At 37.9% G+C, this 25,674-nt stretch overlaps 1 protein-coding gene across 1 annotated transcript in view; it reads left to right on the top strand.

Moving 5' to 3' along the window:
* Positions 1-25,674, top strand: part of nudC (nuclear distribution C, dynein complex regulator) — a 332,523-nt gene that overhangs the window by 26,066 nt on the left and 280,783 nt on the right. Inside the window, exons 2-3 of the mRNA XM_067156732.2 lie at positions 16,828-16,905; positions 16,980-17,174. Of these exons, the coding sequence (XP_067012833.1) occupies positions 16,828-16,905; positions 16,980-17,174 (273 nt within the window). The remainder of the gene's footprint in view (positions 1-16,827; positions 16,906-16,979; positions 17,175-25,674) is intronic.

The raw sequence follows: 25,674 nt of genomic DNA, 5'->3' as shown, positions 1-25,674 counted from the left end.
TAACTATTTTCTTCAGATTTACTGGCATATTTGTTATGAAGACAGTAGAGTTTCTTCCATATGCCTGCCATCCTAGCTTAATGCGTTGAAAAATTTCTGGTCTTATATCACCTTTCATATTCATCAACTGGCCCAGTTAGATATATTCATTGACCTTCTCTAACGGCATGTTGTTGATGTTCACAATTCCTGCTGTGTCCCACTTGTTGGACATGACTTTCGTTTTGGAAAGGTTCATCTTCAAGCCGACTGACTCACATTCCATGGCAAGATCAGTAACTAATGTCTGGAGTTCATCATTGCTGTTTTCCAGTAATGCAATGTCATCAGCAAATCTCAAGTTGTTGAGCCTTCTGCCGTTGATCCTTATACCCTTTTCTTCCCAATTTAACTTCGACATTGCCATCTCAAAAACAGCTGAGAATAGCTTTGGAGAGATTGGATCAACTTGTTTAACACTTCTTCCGATAGGGAATTCTGAAGTTGCTTCACCGACATTAACAAAGGCTGAAGAGGTCTTGTAGAGTTAGAGAACTCTGATATAAGCCACTTCAACTCCCTGCTCATCTAAGGCTTCAAAAAAAAAAAAAAAACAGATCAGAGCAATTGATGGGGACAATGGTTGAATTACTGAAAAAGAGGAGATTTTGAATTTTGTCTTTATAGTAAATCAAAGGAAATTTCGATAGCACCTGACCTAAAAAGTGTAACTGAAGTTCCAGATATACTTCCTTCAGAAGTCAGATATGCTATAGACAACGTGAAGAAAGGAACTGTTGCTGGTGATGATCTTTCTGTTGATATTCTGAAGCTTACAGGTGATGAAACTGTAAACCACTTGGCTAAAATCTTCAGTTCTTGTTTACACAATGCTTCAATCTCAGCATCATGGAATAAAGCAAAGATGGTATTATTGCATTAAAAAAGGAAGTATTCACAATATCCAAAACTATTGCCCTATAAGCTTGCTCTCTGTTTTGTACAAACTTTTTATGAAGATCTTGTTACACAGAATCAGCTCTACCCTTGACTCAACCCAGCCAGTTGAACAAGTAGGATTCCGCAGCAGCCGTAACACAGTGGATCACATTCTGGCTCTGCGTGAAGTGATTAGCAGAGCAAATGAATACCAGATGCCTCTGTGTATAGCCTTTGTTGATTTTGAAGAGGCATTTCATACAATCAGCCATTCAGCTATCTTACAACAGTGGATATACAGGGTACTAAATAGAATCTGGAAGGAGAATGTAGTACCCAATGACTGGAAGCAAGGAGTCATCATCCCATTGTTGAAAAAAGGTGATAGAAAGAAATGTACCAACTACAAAGGTAAAACTCTGCTGTCACATGGCCTCAAGATCTACAAATCCGTCTTTGAGAGCAGGATTAGAAAATATGTTGAACCTACACTTGAGGAGGAACAACATGGATTTAGACCTCATAGATCAACTATAGACCTCATTTTTGCCACCAGAATGCTCTATGAGAAATATTGGGAGAAAGGTAAAACACAACTGTTTTTCTGGACATTGAGAAAGCATATGACCATGTACCATGCAGGCATGTATGGGAATGTTTGAGACATAAGAAAGTACCCGATGACATCATAGCATGGGTGCAACGATTATATGATTAAAAAAAAGTGTTGTGTCTAAGTCTAGGATAGAAGGTCAGGTTGGTTCGAAACAAAGAGTGGAGTCCAACAAGGAAGTTGTCTTTCACCACTTCTCTTCATAATCATAATGGATGAAATTTTGAAACCAGTTAAAAGAAAGGATCCAACAACTAATGCCCTGGTTTTTGCTGATGGTGTAATGGTATGGGGCGAGACAGAAGCAGAAGTACAAACTAGACTAGATTCTCTGGCATGAAGCTTGTACAACCTTAGGTCTCAAAATCAGCAAAACTAAGGCAGTTCGCTTGGCGATGAGTAGAAACTCTCCAACGGTTCATCTAAGAATTGGAGATGAGGAGATGGATATTGTAGACAACTTCCAGTATTTAGGTAGTGTTCTGACATCAGACAATATCATACATCAAGAGATTAGCAACAGAATACAGAAAGCTTCCAGATTCTATCACGCTGTACATTAAATACTTTGGGATGAAACATTTCCGTTAGTTTCCAAGATCAGCTTGTGCAAAATACTGTATATCTAGTACCTATATTTACGTATGACCTGGAAGCAGCTACGCTTACTGGACCAACAAAGAGTCGTCTTCAGGCAACAGAAACCAAGTTCCCTCGTTTTTGTCTACAAAAAACAAAAGTGGATAAAATAAGGAATGTGGATATCCAGCAACAGCTTGGATTGGAAGGAAACTTGCTGGAGACTCTAGAACTGAAGAGATTGCAATGGTATGGTCACATGAAAAGAATGGACCCTCACGGGACTCCTCAAACATATTTTGACCACATAGTTCATGGGAAGAGACTAAGAGGAAGACCTTACGATGTTTGGGAAAAACAGATGTTGAAGGACCTTGCAATTAGAGATGTGAACTGGCGTCACATGTATGAGCAGCACCTGTGGATGGATTGGACACAATGGAGGAAGCTCGTACACAACCGCGCCTGGCTTGCTGGAGCGCAGAAATGATCTACGTTCTTGAATACTAAGAAGAATAGGACTTCTTCTTCTCGTATATTCCTACAGCTAAGTGAACTAATTTCTTACAACAAATGTGTTTTACAGGAAATTCTATAAACACTTTTTCATAGTGTCAAACTTAAATGTTTTAAGACCATCCTTAAAACAACTGTTTCAAATACTTCATTCTACATGTGATATGGCTGAAGATGACCTTTAAATAGGTCAAAACTAGTCCCATTAAATGTTTATTTAATAAACAACTATTTAATTTGTATTGAAAAGATGGAATAACCCGGGACTTCAAGATTTTGAAATTGTGATCATTTGAAGTTTTCTCCAGATACTTTTAGGAGCATCATAAGTCCCATATTAAGAGTGTTTATATGTGCATTGATACAGTGATATATTTATATACGATTGCCTGTTCTCGTATTTGGCTGAAGATGACGTTCACCAGTGTCGAAACTAGTTCCGAGTAAATGTTATAACTTGTTTAGTTTAATATTAGTATTGAAAAGGTTGATTTTTAATTTTACTTCTCTATTATTCTCGGTTCAATACCGACTTAAAAATGAAATTCTTAAATTTAAGTGGTATGTTCCAAGCTGTCATTGGAGAGATGTTGTGGAATGGCATCAGTAGACGAGTAAGTTTTGAGTGGTGTCTTTAAAAGTAGGAAAGATCACGATATGAAGATAAAGTTGGAATTCAAGAGCACAAATTGGGGCAAATATTCATTTATAGAAGGGGAGTTAGGGATTGGAATAACTTACCAAAGGAGATGTTCAATAAATTTCCAATTTCTTTGAAATCATTTAAGAAAACAACAGATAGGGAATCTGCCACCTGGGCGACTACCCTAAATGCAGATCAGTATTGATTGATTGATTGATTGATTGATTGATTGATTGATTGAAGAACGGTTTACTTCCACAATGTGTGTTATTTGATACTCTTTTGGCTGTGTTTATTGGATGTAAGTGTTAACGAAGTGATCCAAATAGCCAAAAGTGCATTGTAACTTAGAAGCAGTGATGTTATATAAGACTTTTCAAGTATATTTTGTGCATGTGTAATACAGCATTGTAAATTGAAAACGAACAGTTATGTAGTATGAAGCTATAAATACAACAATTTTCTTCATTTATATAAAACTGGCAATTTCTCAACTTTTTGCATTGTTATTGTTATAATAGTCATACAAACAATTTTGTATTCATTGGGATTGTAATTTTATTCCAAAGCAAGAGTTGTATAAATTTTTTAATTAAAGAGATTTAAATGCAGTGGGCAGAGTGGAGGGCTGTTAGGGGAGTTGGAAGGCCCTTTAAAAAATGTTTAAAAAAATATTTGTAAAAAAAAATCAAGGCCAATACATACATCATCGTTATAGACCGTTATACCTTTCAGCGTTCAGTCTCCAGGCCTCTGTGAATTTACTAAACATCGCCACAATCCTCTATTTGCAACTAGTGCTGTGGCCTCATTTAGTTCTATACCTCTTATCTTTAAATCGTTATAAACTGAGTCTAACCATCGTTGTCTTGGTCTCCCTCTACTTGTCTTACCCTCCATACCAGCGTCCATTATTCTCCTAGGTAACCTATCCTCCTCCATTCGCCTCGCATGACCCCACCACCGAAGCCGGTTTATGCGTACAGCTTCATCCATTGAGTTAATTCCTAAATTAGCCTTTATTAGCTCATTTTGAGTACCCTCCTGCCATTGTTCCCACCTGTTTGTACCAGCAATCATTCTCGCTACTGTCATGTGTGTTTACTTATAACTTATGAATAAGATACGGAGTCCACCCAGCTTTCACTCCCGTAAAGCAAAGTTGGTTTGAAAACAGACCAATGTAAAGACAGTTCGGTCTGCGAGCTAACTGCATTAGTTTTACTACAACTTGATTCAATCTCATTTACTATATTCCATCCTGGGAAAACACACAACCTAAATACCTGAAATTATCTACCTGTTCTAGCTTTGTATCACCAATCTGACATTCAATTCTGTTGAATTTCTTACCTACTGACATCAATTTAGTTTTCGAAAGGTTAATTTTCAAACCATACTCATTGCACCTATTTTCAAGATCCAAGATATTAGACTGCAGGCTTTCGGCACAATCTGCCATTAACACCAAGTAGTCAGCATAGGTCAGAGCGCTTACTACATTTCCACCTAAGTTAATCCCTCCCTGCCACTTTATACCTTTCAGCAGATGATCCATGTAAACTACAAACAGCAAAGGTGAAAGATTACAGCCTTGTCTAACCCCTGTAAGTACCCTGAACCAAGAACTCATTCTACCATCAATTTTCACTGAAGCCCAATTGTCAACATAAATGCCTTTGATTGATTTTAATTATCTACCTTTTAATTCCAAGTCCCCCAGTATGATGAAGATCTTTTCTCTTGGTACCCTGTCATATGCTTTCTCTAGATCTACGAAACATAAACACAACTGTCTATTCCTCTCGTAGCATTTTTCAATTACCTGGTGCATACTAAAAATCTGATCCTGACAGCCCCTCTGTGGTCTGAAACAACACTGGTTTACATCCAACTTCGTCTCAACCACTGATCGCTCCCTCCCTTCCAAGATGCCAGTGAATACTTTCCCTGGTATACTAATCAATGAGATACCTCAATAGTTGTTGCAATCCTTCCTGTTCCCTTGCTTATAGATAGGTGCAATTGCTGCTTTTGTCCAATCTGAAAGTTCCTTGCCAATACTCCATGCTAATCTTACTACTCTATGTAGCCATTTCATTCCTGCCTTCCCACTATACTTCACCATTTAAGGTTGAATTTCATGTATTCCTGCTGAAATGAATATGGAGTTTATTTACCATCCTTTCCACTTCTTCAAGTGTAATTTCACCATCATTTTCCTCCTCCTTATGAGCTTAGCTGTTCGCAACACGACCAGGAAGTTTTCCTATTACGTTGAGATGTTCAGAACATTCCCTCCAACTCTGCAATGATTCCCTGCGATCTATTATGTTTACCTGAATTACTCAGAACACTGTTCATTTCCTTTTTCCTTCCCTTCCTAAGATTCTTTATTACTGTCCAGAAAGCTTACCCTGCTGCTTGACCTAGCCTTTCCAGGTTATTACCAAAATCTTCCCACGACTTCTTTTTGGATTCAACTATTTGTTTCGCTCTGTTTCTTTCATCTACATACAATTCCCTGTCTGCCTCGGTCCTTGATTGGAGCCATTCCTGATAAGCCTTCTTTTTACGTTTACAAGCTGCTCTCAATTCATCATTCCACCAAGATGTTCGCTTTTTCCCATCTTTACACACAGTTGTTCCTAGGCATTCCCTTGCTGTTTCTACTACAGCATCCCTGTATACCACCCATTCTCTTTCTATATCCTGAACCTGCTTACTGTCTACTGTTCTAAACTTCTCACTAATCATATCCATGTACTTCTGTCTAATTTCCTCGTCCTGGAGATTTTCTACCCTTATTCATTTGCAGACGGAATTCACTTTCTCTACCCAAGGCCTAGAGATACTTAGTTCACTACAGGTCACATAGTGGTCTGTATCTTCGAAAAATCCCCGGAAAACTCTTACATTCCTAACAGATTTCCTGAATTCAAAGTCGGTTAAGATAGTCTATTATGGATCTGGTACCCCTAGCCTCCCATGTATAGCGGTGAATAGCCTTGTGCTTGAAGAATATATTCGTAACTGCTAAACCCATACTAGCACAGAAGTCCAACAAATGCTTCCCATTCCCATTAGCTTCCATATCTTCCCCACATTTACCTATCACCCTTTCATATCCTTCAGTTCTATTTCCACCTCTTGCATTGAAATCACCCATTAGCACTATTCTATCCATGCTGTCGACCCTGACCACGATGTCACTTAATGCTTCATAAAACTTGTCAAGTTCATCCTCATCTGCACCCTCACATGGTGAATACACTGAGACAATTCTTGTCCTTATTCCTCCAACTGTCAAATCTACCCACATCATTCGCTCATTTATGTACCTTACAGAAACCATGTTGCGTGCAGTGGTATTCCTGATAGAGGCCTACCCCATACTCTGTCCTTCCCTTTCTAACACCCGTCAAGTACACTTTATAATCTCCTTATCTCTTCCTCGTTATCTCTCCTTATCCGAATATCACTTACTCCTAGCACATCCAAACGCATCCTCTTTGCTGACTCAGCTAGTTCTAGCTCCTCATCGAATTCCATTTTTTCGCCAAGTTGTTTCCAAGGAGTCCCTCGCCTGTCAAATGGGAGTGGGACTCCGTTACTCCCATAGTTCGAGTCATGCTTGAAATGTTCTGAAGCAGGATGCTACCCTACCTACACATAGTCCTAGTGAAGATCTCTCCTCTAACTGGTTATGGATCACCGGTGGATTGTACAGTCCTAGCCGCCTGAGCCCAAGGAGGGCCATGACTCTGAATATGTCTGAGATGCCCACTCCCATTCCATAGCAACTGGTATCCCGGCTATCAGGACCACTTACTAGGCCACTCAGCCGGTGCCCATGGTTCATGAACTAGGACATGACTACAGTAACCCACACCATGAACCATCAAGGCTAATAACTGAATTTATTAAAAACAAAATATGCATTTGTTGGCAAAAAATTACAAACCTGAAATTATCAAGGGTGTAATTTTTCCTAAAGAACTTAAAAAAATACATAGCATTAGGTACTCGAATGTTGCTGATAGTCATACTGAATATACTGGAAATATACTGGAATTTTGAAAGTGGAACTCAGTAGACACCCTGCTTAATATTGTGCATTTCAAAAAATCCTCAAGATCTGTTATAGCGTATATTTTTGTTTAGAAATAATTGTGCTCTTGATATGGGAATATGAACATTGATGTTGAGTAAGGTATTGGTTAACTCTGTTATAGCTGGAGGACCATAACACATCGGCATAACCTAAAGTAATTATTGTGTGGGGCATGTTATTATTTGCAACTGTAGCACCTCCACAGGACATAACATGTATAGATGCATCTTCAGTATAAACTATTATGCCTTTCAACATTCAGTGTGTAAGCTTCGGTGAATTCCTCAATCCTGTACTTACAGCTAGTTCTGTGGTCTCATTTATTTCCACAGCTCTAATCCTTAAATCATAATAAACTGAGCCCAACAACTGTCGTTCTGGTCTTTCCCGTTTCTCTTACGCTCTAATCCTCTTATTTGCCTCATATGATTCCACCACTGAAGCCGGTTATGCTCACAGCTTCATCTGTCAGCTTAATGGCTAACGTAGGCATGTCATGTATCTCCTTATTCAGAGTACTCTCCTGCCATTGTTCCTACCTCAATGTACCAGCAATCATTCTCACTACTTTCACGTTGGTTTCTTCTACCTCATGAATAAGATATCCTGAGTCCACCAGCTTTCACTCGCGAACAGCAAAGTCTGTCTGAAAACAGACCGATGTAAAGTGTGTTTTGTCCCAGTTGACTTCTTTCTTTCAGAACTGTGTAACTGAGAACTCACTGCATTAGCTTTGCTGCATCTTGATTTAGTTTCACTTAGTATGAGACAGTTCTGGGAGAACACTTGAAGTTATCCACATGTTCCACTTTCATATGCCCAACCTGATATTCAGTCCTTGTAGGTTTTTTCCTTACTGACATTGCTGTGCTCATTAAATGCTAATTTTTAAATAATACTCACTGAACCTCTTTTCAAGCTCCAAGATATTAGAATGCTGGCATGCAGTACTTAATTTAATTCCCATTACTCCTGCATGGAACATAGGATGAGTGCATTCATAAGATAAGGCATGGACCGTGAAGGGAAGCCAGCCTGTGAGCGACAGCGCTATCAAGATGGCGGCAGCCGGTGATGAGTTACCCTACCAGTGAGTACTTTCTGCCTTGCAGAGTGTGAGGGAACTCTGCCAACAACAGACCGTGCCATCATTTCGAGTTGAATATATTCCAGGGGTATTCGGTTATGTCTTTGTAATAACAAATTGTGTAACACTACATACAGTGAAACGTGTGAAGCGACCGCTGACTGTTCCATGAAACAGTGGTCTTTTAAAGGGATGCTTGCTTAAAAGGGGGAAGCAATTTTTTAAAAAATTTTTAAAAAGAAACTTTGAAAACAAAATGTATGTGATTTGAAGTTTACTAGGATATGAAACAAGACAGCTCCAGCAGTTGTGCGAATAAACACTTTTACACCACAGTACTTCACTTACGTCAGTATACAGTACAAAGTTTGTCCCTAACCTTTTATTTTCCTGGAAAAGAATATTGCAAATTTAAATGTTTTTGTTTCCATGGTGTGGGTTACTGTAGTCACGGCCTAGTTCAAGAACCATGGGCAATGGCTGATTGGCTTAGTAAATCGTCCCGAGATTTGGGATACCAGGTGCTGCGGAATTGGAGAAGGCATCTCGGACATATTCTGAGTCATGGCCTTCCTTGAGCTCAGGCAGCTAGGGCAATACAATCCACCATTGGTCCCTAACCGGTTAGAGGAGAGATCCTCACTTAGACTATGTGTAAGTAAGGGAAGCATCCTGCTTCACAGAATTTACCAAGCTCAGAATATTTTAAGCAAGCCTCAGACCTGTGGGAGTAATGCACCCACTCCCATTTGACGGGCGAGGGACTCCTTGGAACTTGCAGAAAGAGCGCTGAAAGGCATAACGATCTATGATGATGTATGTACCTATATTAACTTAATTTTAGAATTGAAGAGCTTGGGTCAAGAACAAGACAGCTGCAAAATATAAAAAAAATTCATGAGACAAAAAATTTCATAAAATAATTATATGTTGAAAAAGTAAGGGTTATGTGTGTACACTAGCTAGAGGCAGTAGTAACATACATATTGAAGTGGAAATCATTCGGGTTGTGTTAATGGACTCCTCTCAGTTTATTCGCACAGCTGCTGTACCTGTCTTGTTTCATATCCCGGTAAACTATGTTTACTATGGAGAATGCAAATAACCTTTACTATTTACCTGAGTTATCAATATAAGATACTTTATTATGCAGCAGACTTACTGTGAGAGTAAATATTGTTCCAATGCTATACCTGCCAACCCTTCTGATTTACCTGGAAACTGTAAGTTTTTTAACTCTACTTCTGATTTACCAATTTATTTTTACTTCTTGCTATTTTTGAGCAATATAACCTCCAGTACGGTCAGTACTCTTTCCCCAGGATAAATTGTGTGCTTGTGTAATTTATGCAACCTCATTTTCAAACGTATTTATTTGATGCTTTATTTGGCGAGTGTATCGTCCGCCGCCTTCGTGTATCGTGTTTCTTACTCACTACAGCATCGTGTGTGTTTTACAGCTGGGAATTCGGGTCGGCAATCATCCTACACACGAGAGACGCTATCACGTGCTAGCGACTCCGTTAATTGGGATGAAAGATTGAGTTTCTTATTGTATGATTCGCGCGCTGTAAACATCGTTTCTGTGCATAGTTTTGTTGCAGTTGTAGGTCACATGTGATTGTCTTTTTTCTTTCGTTTCGATTCTATGCTTTTGCCCCTGTCAAAGTCGTGTGTTAATATGAGACCTATTGATCAGTTTTATGTGTGGTAGTTTCGCATATTTCAGTGCATTTGGGTTCACTCTTAGTTCATAATTTTAATGAGTTGAATGTATTTCAGAGAGTTGTGTTGGTGACAGTTTCTCTTATTTTCTTTTCACATTATGGCCACAAAACATAACACACGTTATCTTCGTGTTCAGAGATACCTATAAAATTGAATTTTGAATTTTTATGTTACATATAAAGGAAACTATTATGCATTTTGTTCTGTGTTTGCTACATTTTCTTGAAACCATTTTTGTTTTCTTAGTATAAGATTTTAAATTTAGTGGTCGCCTTGTAACTGTAGATATGGATGCCTTTTATGTTGTCCTTTTTTCATCAAGACCGTGGCGCAATATACACGATGAAATCCAAGAATTGAAAAATCTTCCTATTTTTGATTTCTAAAAGTTGGCAGGTATGCTGTAAGATTTATATAGGACCAAGAAAATCAGGTTCACAGCAAGTTCATCATTATTCAGCACGAACATCATCACCGGGTGCATCATCATCCCAGTTGAAACTATCTGATTGTAGAAACACAAACAGTCAGGTGGAACATACAGTATTTTGAAGCTATATCTTTAGCATCCTTTGCCTTATTTGCATTGACTTTTAAGACACTGTGATGTAGAACACTTGGCATGCGTTACCATGCTACTCTGTGGTACTCTCATTGACACTGCACAAGTTCATTGCTGTTGTATTCAATGCACCTGTATTTTGACACTGTCAACGTTGGACCTTTATGAGGACTGACCTTTGTTTTGAAGTGAGTTGTGTAGTCCAAAAACATGGTTCGTGTTACATTATGAACAATGAACTTACGACTCACGTTCTGTACCAGGACATGATAATCTTGTGGCAAATATATTCTCTCTTGCTTTCGTTATTCCTTCTCGATTACACCAAAGGTCCGGTCACAGGGGAGGAAGCTGTATCCGGGCCCTGGATGCAGGTGTATTATTTTCTTGAATTTCCCAGTCCTTTGACAAGTGTATTGTGAGTTGAATCTGCTGATTATTTTAAATTCATATTTATTCACTCATTCATTCATTCTTCATCATCACGTTTTGAATTCTGGGCAGTGGGTGAATTTTGGACTTTTAAATTGTCATTACACATCATTTTATTTCTTACCATTAGGGGTCGATGTCCTAGATGTTAGGCCGCTTTAAACAGCAAGCATCATCATAAATATTACTTGGGTCTGGAGATGGCAACTAACCGTGGCAAATAAAGATAATGTACTGTAAAAATCCACTTCTTTCAGGTGAAGTGATGGTAGTTGTATGTGAAAGGAAAATGGCAGAGAACAATAATAGTAATAATATAGAAATGATGTCTGAGTTTAACTGCCTTAAAATGATCGTTGTCTAAGATCAGAGATGAAAGTGTGACAGCCCTCAAAAGTTGTACCAAATCCATCAATCTCTTTAACAGTTATTTCTGCTAGATTGTAATATTTGAGTGCTCTGGAATCATTCTAGAAACTGACTCGAAAGAAGATTCCAAGTAATTTAGTCTTGCCTAACAAATGTCTCAATAGACACCTAATCAAACATCAAATGGCTGTTGATGTGGTGGTGATTTTAGTTTGTAGAGACCCAACAGTATTAACAGCACAAAACTGTAGTAGCAGCTCCAGGACATATATCTTTATAACATGTACGTATATTATAAAGATATAGGTCCTATATATTGTACCAGTAAAAGTTCGAGGCGTAAGGCATGAGAAGGATCTCAGGTAGTGGAAGTTGGTTTTTGGAGCCGGTACAGAGCAGGATAGACTCGCAGGGCGATTAATAGATGGTTATACCCTTTTTCAAACAATTTATTAATAATGTTAATCAATTCACCACCCTGCAATGTCGATATAGGATGTAAATAATTTGTTGAAATCAAAAGGGTTGACGTAAACCTTCTTGAATGCAATTTGTGAAAAGAAATAAATCTCACAGATCCAATAGTCTTTTGCGAAAACATAAAGTATCAGTTTTTCACCTAAAGTCTTTCTAAGTATTATGACATGACATGAACACACTTATAATTGAAAATAAGAATTTGAACTTCTGTTGAGAGTTTCTCAGTTTGTGAGCCTTGAAACATAGAACACTTGAAACTCCTAGAGTCTTTCTTATGTGAAATAGATTTTGAAAATAGATTTATCATTAAAAGATGAATTTTGAGTAATGGTGGAAAACTACGAAGTATCGTCACACGCAGCACTGGGTAAACCACTGTTCACGATTGGTAAGAAAGAAAAAAAAAGAAAGTCAGTTTGTGACTACTCACTTTTTAAAAAAAACTTGGCTTACGAATACTGATGAGAATCTGGAACATTCCGCGGGTGCGGATGATGACTCGAACTTGAAGTTCCACGAAGAAACCACGTTGACGTCATAGATGAAATGATGTTCAAGGTAGTTGGATCTTGTAGAATTTTCTGAAGATTTCTGCTGCTCGTGGAAATTATCTTAACACACGGAACATGCAAGTAGTATTTACAGATACTATGTTAATTTTAGGACGTCCAATGAGTGATCCCAGTCCTTGTTGCAAAAAAAACCCCACTATTTTAAACTGTCACTGAGAACGTCCAACACAGTGCAAACACGTAATATTTCTCATGACCGTCTCTAACCACAGTCTTTGAATCGTTGTCCTGACAGATAACACTGATTCTCTAATGTTAATAGGACTATCTTATTTTAGAAAAAGTTCTTAACTTTCATTAAGTTTATCACTGAAACACGTCATGTCCTAATATGGCACATAAATAAAAAGACACAGTCCAAGGATGTGCTATGTTAGAAAATAAGTTCTAGAGTAGTTAAAGTTACTGTACACGACAGTTTCTGTTGGTAATTTAATATTGTGTGCAATTAATTAAGTTCACACGTCATGTTGTGAATGTCCGATATATAACTTCGAACTTCACTGATTTCGTCCGTGTTATACTTCGAAATGTCTGTAAGTTATATCATAGTCGCGGCACAATAGACTACTTACGGTGCGACGTCTTTTTTTTTTTTTTTTCAAGTACGATGGCGATTTACTAGCCCGTAATTTCGTCTCCGCAAAACACGACGAAAAGTACTGTCTTCGAGACTGCACGAACATACTATGTGAGGGCCAGTCTCCCCTCTCTCTTACTCATACACATACTGCACTGCTAGACTGGACTGCTTGCAATGAACTGAACTCAACTCAACACACAACTACCTGTTAGCCTTGACCCAGTGGCATATATAGCTGGCGCTGGGAGGGGTAGTTTCTCTCGGTCATGTGACCGTGAGTGCGTAATTTCTGTTAGATTTTAAATCATTGTAACTCAGCAACCATAGGATGGATTAATTTGGAATTTATAGAGGTTAGTTTTCATGACGTCCGCTACAATTTAGCGTTTGTTCCATTAAAATTGGTACAGGCGTTGAAAACTTGTGAAAAGAAAGATATTTTCGAGAAATATCTCTAGGGGAGGTGAGCTTTGAACGACAGGTGACGTCACTTGACTCCGCCTAGCGCACTCGAGGAGTCTGGTACATACTGGAACATTCTTTTACTTAGATGTTCGTACGTCGGACGGATCTTATATGCTGGAACAACATTTCTTTTGATAACTATGGACCAGGACCTAGGCTTTCCTGGTACAATATTATATGTGCATAGTTTGTGAATTTTAAAAATCATTACATTAAGAGAGTATATCTGTTACCTTCTAATTAAGCCCAGATTGATTTACCTTCTGCTCTAGAAATATGTTGCATATTCTTCTGTTATCCATGTTTAAGACAGAGCCTTTGGTCCACAGTCTCCATTCCATTGCAACAGCAGGTTGGAAGATTACTATTGGACAAATGCATGTTCATAGTTCTGCAGTTAGTATAGTCTCCTCTGACATAACCCATCCTCTTCAGTTTGCCTGAAATGATCCCCACACAATCTAATTCATCCTCGTAGTTTCATCAAATATATTAATTCATAAAAGTTGTTCTCTGTATTTAATAAATGATAGAATTTAATGCAGCCAATTGCCAAGAAATAAATACAATATCATACATTGATCATTCACCACAAAATGAGGTCAACAACGTTGTTCTTTCCGTTCACTCCCGAAGATGGTACCGATCGCATTGTTCCTTGCACAATTTGCAAGTACAGTCATTAGTAGGGTCGTGATGTGATGTCTTGTCTTTTTGCATATTTTGTGATGGAATCCATGCACAGCGAATCGCGTCATGATATGTCGCAGGTCGTAATTCGGACGTTGCCAGTCTTGAGTCATCATAACATCCGTGGTGTAAAGCGTGCTCCATATTTCTTGTTATGTTCTTTTAATGCACTGTGATATACATGTGTAGCATATAATTGCATCCATTCTCGAAGATCCTCTGTAAAGAAACTTTCTCTCACCAGCTCATATACAAACCGTGAGGGGGTAAATTTAGATATGCTTAGAACTCTTTTTAGATAAATTGCCTTGATCTTTTCCAATTCCAGAAGATTGCTCTTAGAAAGATGGTCCCATATTAGATGCAATCCGTTGCTCACAATAGGCGAGATCTTCACTCTGAATAGTTTTATCACTGTATCCAGTGAGAGGTTCCTTATGTTAAAAATTAAATATGTGTAAGATGTCGTGCATTGCTATTATTGCAGTTGCGACCTTGTCCTTGATGTGAATGTGGATCCTGTAGTCTGTAGCATCATTCCCAGGTATTTAAAGGATGCGGCCGCCGTTAATCTTTCGTTCTTATAATAAATTGTGTCATGTGATGCAATTTTTCCCCCTCGTCTGAATGTCATAACCACTGTCTTTTTTGCATTCAGCAATAGGTCATTTCTGCCGGCCCACTCCACTAATCTATTGAAGGCTGCTTGCAGATCTGCACGAGATGATGATGATGATGATGATGATGATGCAATTGCCATGTCATCCGCGTAAACATATATTTTTACATTACTGGAATTTACTGTTGTTATTGCGTCCATGGTCGCTATGTTAAACAGGATCGGACTCAGTGGGTCCCCCTGAAGCACTCTTGTCGTTTGCTCTGTTGGAATAGATTTTGTCAGATTGTCATCAATCTGTACATAGTTTTCTGTGAGTATGTTTCATATCAGAACTAAGATGTATCACTTTCCAACAGTAACATTCTATTGATTGAGTCAAAGGCTTTTGAAAAGTCTATGAAAGCTACATGTAATTTTCCTCGTGCCATTGTTCCACTTGTTCAATAAGCAGTAATTCTTTTTTAGTTTTTGTCTTATTACTTCAGGGTCAGGGATGAGATATCTGTAGTACACCAGGCCTTTTCTTCCCTATGTCAAACATAGCAGTATAAAGATAATTTAATCTGCATAGTCCTTGAGTGGGGTAATACTATCAATCCCAACTATGAACTTTGTTTCCTTTCGTATAATTTGACCCATTTCCTCTCAGTGACCTCTGATACAGTAACAGTGGGTTCAATATATAAATGTCCAACCCTTGTCCTGTTTCTCTACGGGGTTGACATGAAGTGAGATGAATCTTCGTCATGGGTTTTTACGACTGGATGCCATTTCTGATGTCAACCTCATCAGAGAAGTTAATGAGATGAAATGAATAATGTGATATATGATAGTAGGGAGGGAGAGGGTGAAACCCATGCTGGCACATAGCCTACTTCTGTTGAATAGCACAAAGGGGTCTGCTTAAGGCTTAACGTCTCCATCCAACAGATGTTTCAACTTCAACAGCTTCATATGCCCCCATTCTGTATGAACACTGCGGAGAGGTTTGGAATTGAACCCAGGCTTTTGTTACCAAATCTAGTGGTTAAAAATTCTATACTTCCATCTCTCCTGACCTGTTGGTTAACATTTTAATGGGAATTTTTTTTTTACCAATGAGACTCGAACCGGCTAACCAAAGTTTTAGGCCATAGGGACTTGAAGTCTTAACTATCACGTCCACCAGGCAGGCTGGGTTCAAGATATAATACTAACCAATAATAATAGTTGAACTTATAAGAACTATGTGATTTCATTAACTGTCCATAAGCAGTTATGAGTTAGTGTTTTGCTTCACTTTGTATAGTCTAGTCAGTATTAAATTAATAGTGTTATAATGGTTAACTACAGTATATTGTTTTCAAAGTGAAACTGGTGAGGTCCAGTTGGAGATAGCTATTCATATTGAAACTGGTTAACTAACTTACACAAATTCCTTCTTAAGATATTTTTTTTCCCCTTTTACAGTTTTTCTGATTGAAAATTCACTGCTGTTGCTCTTGCAAGCAAGAGCCAATATTTTACTAATGGAATCTTAACTATTTTGAAAAGAAATATGTGGTATGAGCTCAAAGGAATCAGTATAAGTTTGCTTGTCTGCTTAGTTGTAGATGGTGAGAGATTCAGGGGACCAAGAGGATAAAGTTAAGATCAGTTTTTCATGATTTTGATGTTTGAAGCACAGGTGTGAAAGAGACCTCAATGAAATTAAAGATTATATTGGTGGTTACTTTCATTTACAGAGGATTTGTAGACTTGATTGGGCTTACTATAAAATGTATATGTACATTGACTTCATTATGTAGTAGTATTTTGGTAAGTACTCATTGCAGTGCAGTATATTTCTGACTTCATTTTGTGTTATGTTACCAGTTATTGGACACCATATTCAGTTTTCTTGCCCGTAAGACTGATTTCTACACTGGAGGGGGAGAAGGAGCAGGTGAAAAGGTAAAGTATTGGTCTTGTTTTGTAAGTGTAATATTGTGTTAAATGTGCTCTTCTGACTCTTAATTTTCTTGCAGCTTGTTATGTCAGCATTCAAAAAGTACCAGATGGAAGCTTTAAGGCTTCACAATCAGAAAAAGGAGGAGAGGGAAGCCATAGAGAGGAAATTGAAAGAAAAAGCAGAACAGAAGAAACGAGAAGAGGAGAAGTCTGCCACCATAACTGAATTGACTGAAGAAGAGGCAGAAAGACTTCAAAAGGAAATTGAGAAGGTGAGACTTCAGTGGTTAAGATTATAATTTATGGCATTATACTCTGTATTATTGTTTCATTTTTATGAAAGTACTTTTTCTCTGGAGGGCATTTTCAATGAAAAATCTACATCTGATCACTTTTCCAGAAAGCTTTAATTTTTCATTAATTGTAATTCAGACAGTGTAGGACTTTCCTGTTACATTTTCAATTTTTTTTCTCCTACTTTCCAAATTTTATCGTGAGAATTTTTCTCAGTACTGGCGAAGACATAAATTTAAACTTCCCTTGAGTTACTATAATCTGTTGGCTTCATAGTCCGTATTTATAGTTCAAGCACACAAGTACCTTGAGTTAAACCATGATCTATCGATCACTTAATCAGTCAATCAGTCTACTGCCACTGATCTGTATGTAGGGCAGTCACCTAAGTTGCAGCTTCCCTATCAGTCGTTTATGTAATCTTTTATAAGTAATTTCAAAGAAGCTGGAAATTCATTTAACATATCCCTTAATAAATTATTCCAATTCCTACCTTCTCTTCCCAATCTGTCCTCTTCAATTCCAACTTCTTCATATTGTGATCTTTCTTACTTTTAAAAATACCATTCAAAATTATTCATCTGCTAATGTCGTTCCATGGTACCACTCATCTGTCAGCTCCTTATTTACAGTCCCATTTATGCGTTTACCCCAATGAAGATCTTTCTTGTATTAACCCCTCAGGCTGGTTTGTCGTTAATTGTACATCCAGTGGACTACACTTGTTCAGCCGGTTCGGCGTACCATGAACGGCCAGTGCAGGCAGAAGTTAGAACACCTATTACGCACACATCACTGCTGTTTTCTGGGATCTTTTTCCACCTTATGAATCGAGAAGCTCTGTATTTTCCTGCCATCTCTGTTTTATATTTAGAACTGATATGAAAGTGAATATGTTGTTGCTTTTGACTCATATCAATCAGGGATAGATCATGAAATACACTCTGTTGAGTTTGAAGGAAGTTTCATTATAAGTTATCAGTCCTTTCCTGCCATCTCAAGAACGGTTTGCAAACTATAACTTGAAAATTCTTGCCGCTTACAAAGGGTAATTACTGAAAGCAAATACCTTGCAGGTATTTTTTGTTTTGCAGGTTAGAGACTTTCATATGAAATTAATTTCATTTTGATCTGTATTGATGATTTATCACTATCAACAAGGATGAGAAGTATTGAATAGGTGGACTTTCTCATTCTTGTTGATAGGGCTGGAGACTACTCAGATGCAGAAGAATGGGCTGACAGTATCATTCTCTTACGGGCGCAGAGATTATTCCTTTGATAGATGACAGTAGTGGAAGTGATGTATCGGGACAATATCATTGTGGTATTGATACGACAGTGACTGCAAAGCAAGAGGTTACTGCAGAAGTGGCAGACAGCGCAGATGAAAAAAAACCAGCTTCAGCTGTAATAACTTTGTCTGCTGTTCCAGGTTTAGGAAAGGTTATTCCAGTGAGGCTCATCTTATTGGATTCCAGTAAGATAAGATTATTATTATTATTATTATTATTATTATTATTATTATTATTATTCGTGTCAGAAGCACTTACAATGATTGAAGTTAATGTGGAAATAATAATGCATAATAAGTACATGATACATGAACAATATAACATTGAATTGACAGTTCATTTACACTTTTGCCACCCAGAAGTTAGCAACATCGATTGCATTTGGTGTAGCACTAATTAGGTCTTCCAGAGTGCATGATGTTGGACATGGACTACATTGGAGCAGGTGGGAGGATGTCTGCACATTGCCACATTCACATACAGGTGACTCCGTACGGAAACCAGAGTTCATTAACCCTTTTAGGACCAGGTATATTTAAGGGCGCGCCTAAGAAGACCAGCTGTTTAGCATGTGGTATGGCGAAAAAGACCAAGGCGTTTGAGGCATATTTTTCACATCTTTCAGAAACCTGTAATTTAGTCTGTAATAAAGTTTTCTTCATGATTCTTGTTTCAAAATCTTGAGAAAACAACCTTTTTTCTTATGAGATGTAAACAGAGGCAGTTTGAACAAAATTAATATTTTAAGATAAACAATATTTTATATATACACTAAAAATATTTTTTTAATGTTGAAATGAAATATCTGTAGCTTCTAAACTAAGCAAAATTTTTCTATGGCAAATGTATTATTTACGTTCCAAACTTCATTTTCCATATCATAACAAATTTTTTTGGAGTTAAGATGAAAATTATTTAATGAAGTATTGTTAATGTCAACTTGATCTGAAGTCTAAAAAAACAACACAGCAGTAAGTTCACATTGTTTGCCTACACTTTCTAAAGTTCACATTGTTTGCCTACACTTTTTAGATACAAATCCAGAACCTCTGAATAACACCAATACACAACCTACAATATAACACACTGAAATGGACCCAATAATGTTTTAAAATGTTTCCAGTTGTTTTCCACACTTACAAAAACTTATTTAGAAATATGTTTTGTAATGTACACACCATGGCATCCTTCTTGGCTTTTGGTACACAGTTCTTCAGCAGGTCCTATAAGGGTTAAAGATTAATAATAATACTAACAACAATAATAATAATCATCTTTGACGTTAGGTGACAGGTAACCTAGTGCACTCCTCTCACTTTTGTCGTTTGTTTCTTTGTTTACGGTATCTCCCTTCCAAGTGGATAATTATTTTGAGTGTTGTTTTCCATTTTGAGCGATACAGCCATCGTCTTTGTAAATAATGAGCGTTTCTCGTAAATGTATGACAAGTTGGGAATTGTAGGCAGAACTCGACAAGAACTGAGACGATGACTTGTTAGATTTATCAGATTTCTGGAAAGGAGTTGTCGTAAATAAGGAAGCAAACAAACAATGAAATTGTGAAGAGTGCACTATGTTACTTGCCGCCACATGTGGTTTATGTTGAAAAAGCGGCAACAGCAGACTGCACAGCTCAGTGATAAGGTTAGCGCGGGCTGGCGAGCGCAAAGTGGCACTTTGCATTAGATGTGCTGCTCTGTACTTGTTAGTGTTTATTTCGTGCTTTGAGTCTCATACTCATTCAAACTTTAATGTAACAGTCCCCAAAGATCTTCAAGACAATTAATATAGCATCATGATATTCATGTGTTAAAATATTTGGCCTACAGATGTCCTTTATTCCATTGACGAAATATCGCCAGCTGGTCGTTTTAGCCAGTGTGGCCATTGACGATATATCGTCAGCTGGTCCTATAAGGGTTAAGTTATTCTTACATTTGATAACACCTGAACGTAATCTGTTCAGCGATTTCCATGTGGTCCATTTCTCTGTGTATCCGGCGGGAAGTTTTTCACAGGGTGTGAGCCATCCCTCAGGGCTGTTAAACCTTGCACATCAGAGATCAATTCGGGAATGCTGTGGTGTCCCGATAAGAGCCTCTGTTGTTCTGAGGAAGCTGTTCCTTGATTTTAGTCTTGGGGTTTCTGGTTGATGTCCATGTAAAAGAAGTGCTTGAGAAGTTTGCACCTTGTACATCTCACGTTTTGCCGCTACCTCACTACGGATGTCAGGAAGTGCAATACCAGCAAGGCAATAAAGCTTGTCAAGCAGAGTGGGCTTTAAGCACCCGGTGATGATTCGACAAGTATCGTTAAGAGCAACATCTGCTAATTTGGCATGACTAGATCGAGGCCACACTGGACTTGCATATTCCTCGGCAGAGTAACGGTGCAAGCGACGATGTTCTTACAGTGGTAGGGTTAGCTGCCCATGTTGTGCCTGTTAATTTCCTTACAATGTTGTTTCTGGCTGCCACTTTTTGCTTGGTATTCAGGCAATGCCTCCTGTAAGTTAGAGCACAATTGAGGGCGATTCCTAGATATTTTGGAGTTGTGCGGTGTTCTAGTGTAATTCCTTCCCAGGTAATATTAAGGGTTCTTGCTGCCTGTCTGTTTTTAAGGTGGAAAGCGTAAGTCTTAGTTTTACTGGGATTTGGTCTCAGGTGGTTCTTCCTATAATAATCAGACAATTCTGTCGATGCCTTAGTAAGTGTCTGTTCAACATTTTCATAGTTGGGCAAGTATGGCACAATTACCTGCATATATGAAACTCTGTGTTCCCTCAGGTAATGGTTGATCATTAGTATAAACGTTGAACAGCGCTGGCGCAAGCACAGTACCCTGGGGTCATCCATTCCTCTGCGATCTCCATCTGCTTCTTTGTCCTTGAAATTCAACAAAGAATCTTCTTTTTTCAAGGATATTCCTTATGAAGCAAGTTAGTTGATAATCTTTGGTAGCATTATAAAGTTTCATGAGAAGTAGACTGATTTTCATTTTCATTTTTAAGCTGCTGTTAGATCTATAAATACAGCTCCTGTAATCTCTTTCCTTTCAAAACCATCTTCTATGTGCTGTGTTAGTTTCAACACCTGAGACATGCAACTCTTCCCTGATCTGAATCCAGCCTGTTGTGGTATGTAGACTGCTTCTTACTTCTCAGTTATTCTGTTGAGAGTGAGCCTTTCAAGAACTTTATACAAATGGCAGAGGAGAGAGATAGGACAATAACTTCTAGGATCATTCTTATCCTTTCCTGGTTTACGAATAGCTATAACTTTAGCTTTCCACCAAAGTTTAGGAATTTACAGGACTACACACACTTGTTCATCAGATCTAGCAACCAAGGCTTAGTTATATGCCTAAAGTTTCTGCTCAACTCTATCATCAAGGCCTGCAGCCTTCTCATTGTGACATTTACTCAGGGCAAGGTCTAACTCAGCCTGAGTAAAAAGTCGTAACAAGGTGGTAGTTTCTTTGTCGGGTTGTCCCAAATTTCTTCCTACCGGACTTGGTTGTAGAATGTGGTTTCACATTTTCTAGCAGTTGACGGGCAATTTGATCAGCTCAAACATTCGCATACGTATTTGCCTGTGAAGGGCCTCTTGGCTGCTCCTGCTCATATCACATTCCACTATCAATTGAGGAGAGAACGGATCTAGCTGTGTGGAATGTTTCCTCACTAAATGGATTTTAATCATATCGTGAATAATACTCTTCGAGCAGTGTAACTGTTTCTGAAGTCACACCCTGAAGATAGGTCATCCTGCAATCTCGTGGAATACATGCTCGAGATCAGATTGTCACAAGCTCAACAAATTGATCATAACTATCAGGTACAGGCGTGATTGTTTGAACTTTTCCATCCAACATTTCAGAGAATTTCAGCCATTTTGCCTTCTTGAAGTTATACCTTCTTCTGAAACCAGTTTTTTGGGGTCTTATGATGGAAAAAAGAAGACACATTATCGGTCTGTGCTGTGTGCTGGGGTTAGGAGAACACACTGATTTGTTGCATTGCTGTGGTACGTTTTCACTTACAAAGAGGAGAACAGGGTTGTACCCTTGTTGCCACCTTCCACTATTGAAGGAAGAAGGTAGTTTACTATCATGAATGAGGGTGGGTGGGGGAGAGCTGGTTTCGGCCCATGATAGAACAGCTTCACCGTTTTCATCCTTGTGTGTATCCCCAAGCATGACTGTGGCTGTTAAAATCTCCTATTACTTACAGATGTTTTCCTTGAATGAAAGTTGTTAGGAGGAACAAAAGAGAATTTCCCTGAAGGTGGCCTGTAAACTGAGGTGATCACAATTGCTAAGCTCCAAGGTTATGATCTCAATGTCATTCTCATGTGTACAATGGGCACTCTTGAATTGGATTCCTGGTTTGATAAAAATAGCACTTCCATAAATAGCATGTGGAATTTCTATCCCTAACTGCATACCAGGTATACATGGTCATCTCTGCTGAGTATCTCTTTGGATTTCTTGTATGCAAAGGACATCACACTTCTGTTCACGGCATAATTCGTGTAGTAGTTGTTCTTTAGACATTGAAATGCCTTCGATATTCACCAAAATAGCTGTTAAAATTGGTTCTGAGAAGAACCATTTATATACTCGCATCTTTAGCCTACAAATGCTTCTGGAGTGCTGATGTTCAGTTCAGTAATGGAAATTTAATTCCAACTACCTTAGCAGGGGCACCATTGGCAGTAATCAGTTTCACCCCCAAGATAACATAAAGTTTCTATTGTATTTTAGATTTAAGAGTTTAAATGGACTGATCGCTGTTGACCTATCCAAGGCTTTTGATAGAGTAGATCGTGGAAGACTACTGACGAAAATGAGGGCTATTGGATTAGACAAGAGTGGTTGAATGGTTAGCTAAATTTCTAGAAAAATAGAACTCTGAGAATTAGAGTAGGTGGAACATTACCTGGTCCTGTAATGATTATGTGGGGGATTACTGTATCGATGGGTTGGAAGTAGGCTACATCAGTGGATCACTTTAGGACCTTCAGTAGGGTAATCATATAAACAGGATTGTAAATAGAGGTTACAGATTTCTTCATAAGGTTATGAGAGTATTTAGGGGTTTCAATATGAATGTGAAGAAGAGGGCGTGTAAGTCACGGGTGAGACCCCAATTAGACAGTATAGTTGCAGTGTGTGGGATCCTCACCAGGATTACTTGATTTGAGAACTGGAAAACATCCATATCCTAAGGAAAGCATCTTGATTTGTTTTGGGTGATTTCTGACAAAAGAACAGTGTTCCGAAAATGTTGCGAACTTTGGGCCGGGAAGACTCGGGAGTAAGGAGATGAATAGCTTAAATAAGATGTTCTGAGCTGTTAGTGGAGGGATGGCTTCAAGTGACGTTAGTAGACGAATAAGCTTGAGTGGAGTTAAAAAAATAAATGTCATGATATGTAAATAAAATTTGTATTCAAGAGAACAAATTGGGGCAAATATTCATTTGTATGAAGAGGAAGTAGAAATTGGATTTACCAAGGAGATGTTTGATGAATTTCCGACAACTTTGAAATCATTCAAGAGAAGATAAGGTAAATATCTGCCACCTGGGAAACAGCCCTCAGTGCAGGTCAGTGGTGATTGATTGATTGATCGATTGATTTTTATGCTATTGTTAGAGTACTTATGTTCTTTAATTTGCTCTTAATCATTTGGTGCATGGCACATTTTAAAGTTCCGCTCTTCAGATATTATTTGGCTCTTGGAACCTACCATTCTATGTTTGACTCGTATAATCTGCATAGCCAAATGAAATGTTTGGCTTCATGTATTGTGTTCCTAACTTACACTTCTGTACCTTCATTAAGTACTCCTGACTTACGTCCTGTTCATAAAAACAGTCATTCGCTTACAGTGTTGTGTGTATAATTTAAAAGTTTTTGAAAACACTTCAGTTGCAGCATTCTATAAAATTCCAAATTTTACCTGTACTTTCGGTACTTCTTTTGTGATTATGAAATGGAGACAATTTTTTTTACCTTCATTCACCCATAAATGTTGAAATGACTGGCAAATAACCGCATATATACAGCAAAATCTTGTTGAGACGTTTCTGCAGGGGGCAAAGAAATAGAATGTGTTTTTCAAGAAACTGTGCAGTTTACACAGATAAAAACTATCTAACAGGGATATAAAAGTATTTGCACTGGGGCCCATAAAAGTATCGATGTATTATTGCAGATCACATTCTTTCCGCAACGAATGTTTCGGACCCGTAGATTATTAAACATTGCTTTTTGGTCACACTTTTCGACCAAAAATTATTTAGAGATTAAACTAAATACAGTATTTGCTGCATCTTGAATGTGAGAACAATTTGATTTGCTTCCATCGACTTGAGTCGAAACCTGAAGGTGTGAGTTTCAACATACGTGACACCACTGAAAGAGTATTTACAATTCTTATTTTTATTATCAACTCAATTCAATACATAAAATGTTTGTCTCTAAAGGGACACTACAATACATACGTTAATTGGGACATGTTTCGCTCGCTGTATCGAGCATTTTCATCCATTTTTTATACAATTTTCTCAAGGTTGAGTCATACTTTAAACCTTATTTATAATTTTGTTAATTGAAAATGTTTTACACAATCAAATTTTGTTACTACTTAAAAAAAGTAAACAAGTAAAAGAGACAGTTAAATTGTATCATTAATGGACTAGACGTTAGTTACATAAGTATCATTAATGGACTAGACGTTGATGACATAATATTGATGTCTAAGTCGTATTAAATATGCCAATTGAATTGAAAGATTTAGCTACTTCTCGTTTGTTTCTTGTTTTTTCAAACACTGTTAGTGTATTTATCAGAGTTTCATATGAAAATAATGAAAGTTAAAGGATTAAACTTGCAGTATTTTTTCGTTGTGTTTTCGTTAATTGAGAACTATATCATTAAGTGATGGATTATTGGAAGTTTATACTCTGTTGTGTGCATCGTACTTGTAGTCTTCACAATCATCTGATTCAGGTCTGCCTATATTTACTGGTCAGTTTGTTGTTAAGCGTAGTTTAAAGGGACACCAATAGTTGTTACATAGATGTAATGTGTTGTATACTGCAATGCTATGGATGATTGTGTCCCTTTGTTTCATACTTTTTTGTTTAGTTGTCCTTGTTGCAGTACTGAGACTATGCA

The sequence above is a fragment of the Anabrus simplex genome, chromosome 1 (genome assembly GCF_040414725.1).
Source record: "Anabrus simplex isolate iqAnaSimp1 chromosome 1, ASM4041472v1, whole genome shotgun sequence".
NCBI lineage: Eukaryota > Metazoa > Arthropoda > Insecta > Orthoptera > Tettigoniidae > Anabrus > Anabrus simplex.
This window is presented reverse-complemented; position numbering and strand designations above follow the sequence as displayed.